Raw genomic sequence first — 11,834 nt, forward strand, 5'->3', positions numbered from 1 at the left:
TCCAATGACACGGTACAAAACAGCAGGGGAAGGAGCAGAGAACATTATACGGTGGGTGAAAAATATGTGAATACCTAGAAATTCAATCTCTACATTCTCCCCTTCTTCCAGCAATGCCAGAAGATCATTAATAGCTCATTAAGGGGAAAGAGAGGACTTGACCAAAGGCTGGGCCCCTTATCAAATTTGACTGAGCAGAGTTTATTTCCTGGAGCATCCTCTCCTGCTTGCAGACCTGCCATCCCCACAGCCAGGCTTTGGGAGCATGGCCGTGGGCAAACGCAGGACCGTGAGCCTTCATGGCACCCTCCGTGGACAGCTTCAGGTGGGTTTTTATAGCAATAAAACCAGCCCATTCCCTGCTTGTAAGGGCAAGCTTACAGCCATACAGCTAACTTTTCCATCTTTCTCCCAGAAAAGGGTGCCTCTGTCCACACTGCTTATTGGGACCAGTCCCCAGTCTGTGCTGTCCCCTGTGTTGTGCCCAAGCTGCTTGTTTTAGGTCAGATTCCCCCTGCCTTGCTGGCCTTTACCCATTTCCACCATCTTCTTGCAGAGAAACAAGCTAGCCCCGTGTTATATTTAGGCTTAAATGCATTGTACATTTACTGGAATAGCGCTTCAGGGCAATTTTCAGGTTTCTTTAAATACACAAGGGAATTTCTTCCCGCTGCCTTGGGAAGAGGCCCAGAGGCCTCTTACTGTTGCAGATGTTGGGATGCAAGCAAAGGCTATCGTAAAACAAGCAGCATGTTGAATCTTAGCGAGTCAATGGCTTTAGGTTTAGGCAACGTCCCCAAGCTCCAGCTTGGCAAGCGGCACCAAAGCTATAAATATCCCACTTCCCCTCTGCAAGGATGCTCTCCAAAACCACCAGCTCCACTGTGGTTCCTGGAGGTGCAAGCTATAACGTGTCCAAGGAACCTCACAGCCAGCATCAGCTTCTAACAGGGGACTTAACACCGGAGGTTTGTGAAAGAAAAGTAATTAAAGGTTACAGCTACCCCTGCACGGAGCGGACTGGCGATCAAACTGCCAGGGAATGGTCACCATAAAGTACTGCAGGGCATGAGAGTGAGAGAGGGAAAGAAAAAGTGAAAAAGTACCTTCATGATAATATTATGGTAATGATGTAGGCTGCTATGTAAATCACCTTTTTATCATTAATAACTGACAGCCTGAGACTGCCACATTCTGCATTTTTATTTCCATGAAAAATGGGAACTACCACTTCCCAGCAGAAAGGAGTCAAAGCGCTTTTTCCCTGCACTGAGTGGGGGGGAACCCTCTTTGAGACTCTTTCATGTGATAAAAAAAAAAAGGAAAAGAAACAAATCATTACAAGCTGGAATAAAAAAAATAAATAAACAGTGTTTTCCAGTCAAAGTGACAAAATATATGCACATCTCCCTGCTTGAGCCCCTTTGATGGCAGAGTGCTCAGAACCAGACTTTCTCCTAGCAAGCCCGGGAATCAGACATCCCCCTTTTTTGCATTCCCTGCAGCCCACTGATGACAGAAGAGGCTCCCAGGGCACGAAGCAGGACAGAGACTGGCCACAGAGATCACTCAGTGGAAGAATTTTAGTTGCACCTTCTCACCATTTTATCTTTACTTTGCTATTTTTCATTTCAATCTATACTTTGGATTTATTTTTCATTGTTGTAATTCTGTTGCAGTCATTTCAACCTAGAAAAGCAAGTATTGGCAGGACTGCGAGGCCTCTAGGACAAACAGGAAAACTGAGAAAATAATGCAAGATGAGACCTGAACTGGTCATAAAGTCATCCTCTCAACACCAAGGCAGCTCAGTACCACCCTTGTCTGCCTAACAGGTTCCTGAAGCCCCCAAAGATGGAGATTTTATACCTCTTCAGGTAACCTTATTCTTTAAAAATTCCCCTTCATGGTCAAAGCGAAATTTTTCCTGCTGCAACTTAAGCCCATGACTTCTTGCCATCTCATGAGTCTTCACAGGGATGTATTTATTACCTTCCTCTTGGCAGAAATAGTTTGGGTGTTTCAAGACAGTTATTTTATCTCCCCTCAATTTTCTCCAAGCCAAACAAACACAGGTTTTCTACACCTCTGCTCATTCTTGCTGCTTTCCTTTGGCTCCTTCCAACTGAGTCACATCTTTCTGGAAGTGAGGTGCCCAAAACCAGACGGAGTCCCCCAACCAAGGCCTCACTGCTAAACAAGGCACACAAATTGCTCTGTAGAAAAACTACAACACTCCTGTCTATACATATTAATATCATGTTTGCTGTTCCCCCCGCAGCGAGAAACATTTGCTGAGTTGTCAGCATTTTGCTTGCTCTTGGCACAAGGCAAACAACTACCTGAGCTGCAAATCAGGCAGGAACCAAACCATGATCTCTTCTGGCAAAATGCAGCTAAATTCCAATAAAAAATTCCACAGCAGCTGCCTACACTACTGAAACCCACTTACCTCAAAGCATGTAAGAGAAACATTCCCCTTTATAAAATCATACAAGCTGTAACACCTTAAACTAGATTTAAGTAAAATAAACTCTGCACAGGTCAAGGTTAAACACTTGAAGATCCCTACTGGTGTTTGCCATAAAAAAAGCAGTACCATTTTCAGATCAGAGACTGATGTGCTCTACAACAAAGCAGTCTCAGCAGTAATTAATGAGAATACAGCAGTGAAAAAATGAAGTGTTCTCTATGTTATTTGGAACACTAATATTGCCACTTTGATCTTAGGAATTGCATCCGCCTGTTTGTTTCTAAAGACGTTAAAGTTTAGACAATGAGCATGCTACCTTAATTCAACCTCTCAGGACATTTCAGCTTGAACTTACACAGGATGAAAAGCCTATATGGCAGGGTCTGATCAGGGGCAAATACTCGGGCAAATACTCAGGCAAATACCAGACAAGTCCGTCTAGTTTAAGTTTAAGACCTAGATTTTTGCAACAGCTGAGGATTAAAACACAATCTAAGAAACACACAAATCATTATATTCTGCCTAACATTCTCCTTTATTAATAACCTAACAGACATTACAGATGCTGGATGCACCTTCCTGGATTGACAAGATATTAATATTGTCAGCATAACACCGAGAAGTGGTTTGAACCAGTATAATGGTATGGCTGGATCTCTGTCTGCATTCAGTCCGATCAGACAACTTTTCCTATTCCCTCAAATCCCCCCTTACCTTTTGAGATAGTTTCTCCCATAGAGGATCTGCTGCAGCAAGGTGACCACGGCAAAGGCGCAGATGAATATGAAGAACAAAGTTCTGTTTCCCAGCAAATCCCTGCTTGAGGAAGGGTCAGTGTATCCCATTCTTATTAAAAGCCACTGAAGCTCTGCTGGGTAAAATTCAGTTCATTGTCACCTTCATGCTGGGAAGCAGAGGGGAATGCTTGCTGGCTTTTCTCTGAGCAATCCAAGAACAAGGTATTCCATTGTTTGGCCCTTCTGCCCCTTCCTTGCCCCTTTTGGATGTTAGCTCCAGGATTGTGCGCAATGGCTTGCTTCCACGGTAAAGTTTCCAGGAGATTCAGACGTGGGTAACATCTAAAATCATCTCTCAGAGCTCTTTCAGCACAGGCAGCCTGTGCTGTGCAAGAGGCATTCTGTTCCCTCTAAGCCTCTCTTGAAAACCCGCTGCTAGCAATTATCTACTTCAATCCCATTTTCATATTCCAGATGGGGGAAGCTGCAAAGAAACCAGAAAACTGCAGCCAATGGCAAACACAGCGCTCCTGCAACCCGCGTTGGAAACACATAGTCGTCAGCTCTTCTTTGCTTCTGCTCAGTGATTCCAACGAAATGTGCTTGCAAGGAGACGTGACTGGGGTGAGCTATTATTGAACAAGCATGTAACGATCATGAGGAATTCATTCAGTCCCCTGCAAAAAACAACAGCAGCAATCTGGTCAGGCTAGCAGGAAAGCTGCATTTTGTATAGCAGCGTGCCGTCCGTACCGTGCCTTCGGTACTGTAGCATTTGCATGCAGAATGCAGTGCCTGTAGTCATAGACCACTCACTATTTGGGGTCCTATATTTCCCCTGGTTATTCCTCCAGAGTAAGCATAAGCAAGGTCACTGTGCATCTCTTCAAGGACAGAGCTCTCAGTTCCTGCATGCTGATTTATTGGAGGCTCTGAGTAGCCTCACAGTCGCAGAGAGGGAGACTGCCTCTCAGTGCAGGCTCTAAGAACCATTCATTTAAAGAGACAAATATTCCGATTGTTCCTCCATCAGAAACAGTTCTCTTTTGAAAGGGCAAAGCAACAAGACCTTGTCCACGGCCATCATAACTCCTCTAAAAATCTCCCCATTGTCAGGAGAGACTCAATTCAGCTCACAGGGAAATCAATGGGAGTTTTGTTGCTGATTTCACTGGGAGCAAAATCTGCCCCCAACCCTTAGCTTCTTAAAACAAGCTCCAATGAAAGCTTTATCCATGAATGAAACGTCCTGACTAGGAGGTTGTTTTGCCCCAATAACAGATGGGAAAAGGATTTTTACAACAAAATGTGGAAAAAAAAAATCCTTTGTCTAAGAGAATGGGAAGATTTTTGTGTGAATAAATTTTCCAACAGTTAAATCAGAATATGCAAAATGTTCTAGTGTGCCAGCAGCCCAGCTGTGCAAAGCAGCAAACAGGGACTGTTTCTGCACTTTGTCTCAGCTGTAGTTGGTGCTGCATGGGAAGAAGGGCCAAAGGTAACTTTGTGTAACCCTTTCAACCCAGTTCCTGTTGCCAGGGCTAGTCCTCAGCATGACCTACAGCAATTCAGGAAAGACAATCAAGGGCTAAAGCAGGCTTTGCTTTACCTAATTTTAAGCAACAAAAGTATCAAAAGCATTTAAGGTAGGAACCTGGTCACCCTGAACTCCTGCAAGGCAGGAACCCCCAGGGGAGACCAGCCCTTCAGACACCCTTGACTTTGCAGAGAAGGTGTAGGGATCCAGCCTCGTCCTTCTTCAGTCCCTTCCAAAGCTCCCACACGTGCATTTCTGAACCCTGCTAAATGCTTCCATTATCACCTATGCATATAAAAAGTGTGGTCATCCCAGGTCAGATCAAAGATTATACAGCCCACTGCCTTGTCCCTGACAGTGGCCAGTGATGGATACACAGGGAAAAGTAGAAGAAGAGGACAAAGACATACAGATACTTCCTTGGAAACGCTCTCCCACCATTTTGTGGTTCAGGGTCTTCCTGAACCGGGGGAAGAAAAACAATATTTTGGTTAGAAAAATAACTGAGTTGGATGTACTCATTTGTACTGTAGTGGGAATAATACACATACCAGGGACTGCAAATTAAATAGCAAAAGCAGTTTGATTCCCTCTTGTCAAAGTCGTCAGCTCTAGGGCCAAATATTTTTCTTTTAACAATCAGTTCATGTAAGCCCATATAATACAAGAGTGTTTCCATATAGGAACCGTACCATTTAGATGGATCTAACCGCATATCCTTCTCAGTAACAGGAAAAGCAGTGTGGCCATCAGAAATCCCAGGTTGGGATCCAGGATACTACACTGGCAGATTTGTATGGGGAAGCTGAGAGGTAAGGCCTGTAAGGGCAGATGTGAAGGAAAAGGTACTTAATGCTTTGATTTTTACTGATAGCTTGGAAAAGAAAGAAATTTGTCTCAGTTGCTCCTGGAGTTATTTTACAATAACAGCAAAATATCAGCGAGCAGAATTTGGCTACTTATGACCTTCTATGGGGGTGATGCCAGTTTTGCAGATTTTAGTATCACTTAGGTTTCTTTGATTTATTGGATTTTTACTGATAGCTTGGAAAAACCTCTCCAAGAAATTTGTCTCAGTTGCTCCTGGAGTTATTTTACAATAACAGCAAAATATCAGCGAGCAGAATTTGGCTACTTATGACCTTCTATGGGTGTGATGCCAGTTTTGCAGATTTTAGTATCACTTAGGTTTTGGTGAAAACACTTTCAACCTTTCTTACTCTATTCTTCTCCATTCAAAGTGATTTTTTCTTGAGATATCTGTACTGTAGTGCACCAAACTCATGAGCCTAGTAGCTATTCTTTCTCCTGGACTGATGGTCAGCCTGAGCTGCAGTAAACAGCCTGGAAGCACCATGTACTCTCAGTCATTCTTTGATTTTCTGTGTCCTCTCATCCTTCTCTGCTATATCGGAGCTGGCCAGAAGATACAGCACCTGAGAGGCCCATGTGCAGGAGAGCTGCACGCCTAAAGCAAAAAGCAAAGTACAAAGATACATATTACAAGTGAAGAGGTTTTTCTGTGCCAGATCTTGTGCAGACACTGTTCCTGATGTCATATATAACAGAAATCTGTTTGCTGCCTTCAGCCGAGTACTACAATAACACTGCAGAACTGGAAGCAGAGCAGCTCTGTGCATGCATAAAGAAATAGGATGTCTGTCAACAAATTTTCAAAGGACGCTCAAGGTTGCCTGCAATATTTGTTGTGAGTGAAAATAATCACATGGTGCATGCAGAAGGGCTGGATGAGCAATGCCAACACTCCTTCCCAGGGACCCTTTGAGAGCTTGACTTCTCAACTACAGGCCTCCTTGAAAGCATCAGGCCTCTGCAGAGAAAAATTTAAATTTGTTTTAATGATTTTACACCCTGCAATTAAGCAAGCAACGGGCAACAAAAGATCCCCTCCAGATTTTGAGAAGGGCTTAGGGAAAAGGACATTACGGTACGTTGTGTTGCAAACACGGATTTGCTGGGCATGACTGGGCCTCAGGTGCTGTGTACAGCACTGACTGCTAGTCACGCAGGCATTGACCCTGCAACGGGCAATGTAGCTACAATGACACTGGTAATATACAGGGAGTCCAGGCCACATCACGCTATACTCCAGTTAGCATCATGCCAGAGCACGGGATCCCAGTAAGTAAGATCTCTTCCATCACCAGAGGGTCAAGTATCACTTAACTGGTATCAGCTACTCAAAATACCTCTTATGAGATGGTGAGAGAGAGATGGATAAGCTGCATAATACGCACAAGCTCAGAAACGGTATTCTATATTGTTTCTTGGAGTACAGACTTCAGAGGCTAAAGCAAAAGTGGCAAAATGGAACTGCTCATAGCCTATCATAATATGAAGCTGCCAGAAGCAGTCTGTCTTTCACATTGCTGGCCTTTACTTGTTGTATGTGAGCTGCTTGATAAATATCATCAGAGATAATCTATCACAGGAAACTCCTCCAGCCTGAGCAGTGAGACTCTGAGCCCTCGAACACAAACATGAATATGCTCCAGACAGTGATACCCTCCAATGGGAGCTCATCGTTTGCTCTTAAGTCCAAATGAAGCAGAACTGAATTAAAAAAAAAAAAAAAACAAACCTTAAAATTGAATCTCAAAGACAAAGAAATCTTGGCTAACCACCAAGACCATGTTTGTGAAGCTCCACACAAGGAAAGCAAAAGGACAAAACCTGGTAGGAGTCAGACTCTACTTCTCTCGTGCACAAGCACATCTCTCTCTCTGCTGAAAGGACAATATGCAGCCCTTATTTCTAAGCTGCAGTTTATTTTTTAATGCAAATGAAACAGAAAAAATCAATTCTGATGGGCAGGTCTGATTGGGAATTTCCTTAAGTCCCTTTCACTGAACCTGTCATTTGAATCAGTGTTTGACTGATTATGCACTCTAATCTCAGCTGAAAGTAAGGGCATTTAGTGTCTCGGATAGCAGGATCTGTTGGTTGTTTAAATCACGGTATACGTAACTGAACATGTTAAACTCACAGTATTTTACAGGTTCAGAGTAAAGCAAAACATGCTTCACATTCCCCTTCAGGATTTTTTCTCTCCCTGCCTGCTCAGCCACTCTCCACTCCTCTTCATAACTGTTAGGCAGATTAAAGAACTTCACACACAGCATAGCAGAATACTATGGGCTGTAAAAGGTTTTAGTAGAACACTTTTTACATCTCATTCTAGTATCTATTTTTTCCCCTAAATTAAAATTAAATCAAGTCTATTTACAGTTTCTAGGATGCCTGTGTCAACTGCTAGATCCCTGATTCTGCAAAGCATTGGCACATAGGTATATGCCTGGAAGGTTCTGCTGAGTATGACACTCATAAACATATGCTTATCAATATTAATTATTCTGCAAATATAAAACATGAATTTATTAGCATAATGTAGTGTTTAACACAATGTCTAGTCCCCCATCACTGCCACAAATCCATATGTCTTAAACTGGGATATAAAAGGAAGCTGAAAGGATTCAGCTAAGATGTAAACATTTATTTCCTCCTGAGTTGGGCTAAGCCACGAGGAGATGACAACGGCTAATTTGGCACCAGGCCTCCTACCTGTGGGGCTGCCTGAATTGGAGGAAGTGTCCTGAAGATAGCATATGGTCTGTACACTGGATATACGTTACATCATCTATTGAATCATGACCAGTTTCCTTCCAATTATGGGTCACATAGGCACTGGGGGAGAAATGACCCAGTGCACAAAATATCCCTTTTTTACGCTGCTGACACCATCTCTGTTGGAAAAGAAGCCAGGTCTTCCTCCCACTGGTAGGACGCTCTAATGCAGCAGCTGCCACGGCTATAGTGCTGTGGCATTTACTATTAACAGTTCCTCATAGCAGGGCTTGCTAAAATGTATAGCAAAGTGCAAAACTAAGCTGGGCTCGATGCTAGGGACAGCCTTGCTTCCCTAGTGGCGTTTCCAGACTCGAAAATATAGGAAATTCAGCATGATTGTTATGATCCTGTACACGCTCACAACAACCCTGCAAATAATTGAGAACCATGGAAACTCAGTTTTTCTGCAGGGAAAAAGAAACAGGGCCAAATTGCTTTTACAGGGATCATCTGTTAAAAGCATTAGTTTGATTTTGGAGCACTGCATGAGAGCCCTGGATTTAGCACCAAATCAACAGGACTGAGATGTTGGCAGAACCATGGTGGGGCCATGGCCAACACTTGCTCTCAGAATAGGAACATGACCCTGCCTCTATCCCAAGCAAGTCATAACTCCCACCTAGTTCATCAAAACCAAACTTATAACCTTCTGGTCAAAGTCGGAGTCAGTGGCACTCACTTTACAAGTTTAACGGCAGTTTAAAGTTTTGATACTTCATTTCACTGAAAATATTCTAGTGTTAACACTACAATGAACAAATATTTCCTATGGCCAGAATAAGGATCACACATTATCTAATGCTGAAAAATCCAATTAGTTACTATTTCACTATTTTAACAATACATTTTTACAGCAAAAATAAAAATGTTAATCTGAGATATTTTTAAAAACCATAATATAGCATATAAAGTTAGATTTAATTCACAGAGACAATGAATCTGATCTTGGAATACGTTTTGCTGTGTCAGTGAGTAGTACTAATCAGAATGGGGGTAAATATGAAAAAGAAAATATTCCTCTGAATAATCAGCTAATTAAGTATTTCAAAAATTTTATACTACTCTTATAATCAAGATGTAGCAGACACCTATTATAGAAAATGATTTAGGAAAAGTTACCTTTGCCTTTTTACAACAGTTCTGCATTGATTTTGCTTTCGAAGGAATGAAGTATATTCCTCTTGAATTAACCATCAGCTTCAATTCACACGAACTTTCAAGCAGTCCAGACATTCAGCTTTCAAACCATTCTTCATTATGTCCTCCTACAGCACTGATTACATTACTAACTATACACTGTAGGCAACACGTGTTGTCTTGGGTAGTCTACCTGTTTATCTGCGTTAATCTTCTAGGCAAAGCCAATATGTTTTCAGACGCATCATGATTTTATAAATAGTCCATGCTAGTCCATGCTTAGTTCAGTCCATGTCAAAAATTATAAATTAAAAAAAAATCCAGCTGGCTTCTGCGGTCTTCAAAAATCCCCACTCTTCCTGAAATACATTTTATTTCGCTCTTCTGGCACTGTGGAAGCGCTCACTGGAAATCTGGACAACCAAACCTGAAGAAAGAAAGCTCTATCCCTACAGTACTGTGACTAGGCACATCTTTCTGCCCCTCCTGTGATAGCGTGGATTCAGCTTTTAAGCTCTTCACAGTGTCCGATCTGACCTGCATGTGGTTACAGAGATGGCTATTAATAAAACTGGCGACCCTTTCAAATTCCTTCCTTTGGATCTGCGATCTGCCATGAATTCCTGGGTCATGTTTATCTGTATTAGGGTAGCAAATAGAGACCACTCCTGGAACAGGACTGTGTTAGACACTGCAGCTGGGCATTAGCAGAGCCAGTTCTTTCCATGAGAATTTATAATTTAAGCAGGCAAGAAGGAAAGGTGAGAGAGGGATTTATTAGCCCCTTTGACAGAGAGCAGGAATTGCAACTTAGAGGTGCTGCTTGATAGCATGCAACCTGCTCAGCATGCAAACATATACTAGGATGCCAACCCAAGGTGACGATGGTCCATTTTGCTGACAAACAAGTCTAGGAGTCCTGAGGGGACAGCCAGACACCCAGATCGAGAAACTCATCTGTAGACAGGGCCTGGATCACCCCTAACCTCTACCAGCAGTTTGAGCTTTGCTGGCTCTGTGAACGTAAATGTCACAGCACTATCACAGGCAGTGCTGACATGGGCACAGAAATTGAGGGCCAAAAGGGCAGCCAAAAGCGTATTTAATCATCTTCCTCCTCTTGAAATTTTGAGAGTTAAATAAAAACCTTTGTTTGGCTCTTGGCTGCAATGAATTGTCCAGGGCTACGATTCAGATAAGGACTTACAGTGAGATTTTAAACTCAACCAAAGCTTGGGGCTAGCTTGGAAGTTGCTCTGACCTGAACACGGCAATAGCCCTTGGGGAAATTGCAGCTTCTCATGACCCGTGAGCCCCATTACACTGGCAAGAGTCTAAAACCACTCCCCAAGCTGAAGGTAGTGATCCGTGCTTTCCCTGCTCACGTAACCAAACATGCCACAAGCACGGCTGACATACTTTTAAAAGAATCACTAGTTATCACTAATGAGTGTCTGACCAGACTTGCGTCCTCCACAACACACTGCCAAGAAGAAACCCCGTAACTGACCGCATTGATATTTGCTATATTCCACCTGCTTCCAGTGCTTGCTTCTCTCTAGCGTAGGACCACCAGTACAGCCTCCTTTCCATCGGCTAGAAAGTTTTGAACATTTATCAGCAGTCTTTGGTGGTGCTGTTGACCTTTTGCTAGACCTGCAACAGGTTATTTATTTAAATAGCCGAGTACAGCCACTCGGTTGTGGTTTTTCTTTAAAAACCTAAAATAGGGACAACAGAGTGGTAGTTTATCCACAGCCTATTATTAATCTCCAGTGCAGGGAGTTGCGACAGCATCTGGCCTACGGGATCCAGTGCTCTACAAGCAGGCATTAAAGAAATGCCTTTGACTAGGGAGAGACATCCCCAGGAGAGCTCTCCTCTGAGGAAAGGGAAGCACAGCATGGCATTTAGCCAGAATAGGGGTTTTTTTGCAGAACATTCCCATCATCATAACCTTTATTTAAACTTTATTTTCAATCAGCTTTTTTATTTTCTTCCAGGTGTATCCAGCAGCTCCTCTGGAGCTAAGAAGTTTATGTATGGGGTTTTTTTCATGCAGTGTGGGTAGGAAGGTATGTGGGAACTGTAATTCAGTCACTTTAAATCACATGAAGCTGAAGCTTGAAAGGAAAAATAATAATAAATGGTTTAGATTGTCAGGCTCAGTGTGATGCTCAATCAATTAAAGCTTATTTTAGCATCAGGGCAGTTTATTTTTAAAAAGTTCTCCTGGCACTTTGATGCTTTCATGTTACTGTGTAGCTAAAAAGGTCTTGCTGGGAACAAATTACTTTTGGTA

At 42.7% G+C, this 11,834-nt stretch overlaps 1 protein-coding gene across 1 annotated transcript in view; it reads right to left on the minus strand.

Annotated features, from left to right (window-relative positions):
• ST8SIA5 (ST8 alpha-N-acetyl-neuraminide alpha-2,8-sialyltransferase 5) overlaps nt 1–3,318 on the minus strand; it is a 41,133-nt gene extending 37,815 nt beyond the window's left edge. The window contains exon 1 of the mRNA XM_009573622.1: nt 3,188–3,318. Coding sequence (XP_009571917.1) covers nt 3,188–3,318 — 131 coding nt within the window. The remainder of the gene's footprint in view (nt 1–3,187) is intronic.
• Between the last annotated feature and the right edge of the window lie 8,516 nt (nt 3,319–11,834).

This window comes from Fulmarus glacialis, unplaced genomic scaffold, assembly GCF_000690835.1.
Source record: "Fulmarus glacialis isolate BGI_N327 unplaced genomic scaffold, ASM69083v1 scaffold7480, whole genome shotgun sequence".
Lineage (NCBI taxonomy): Eukaryota > Metazoa > Chordata > Aves > Procellariiformes > Procellariidae > Fulmarus > Fulmarus glacialis.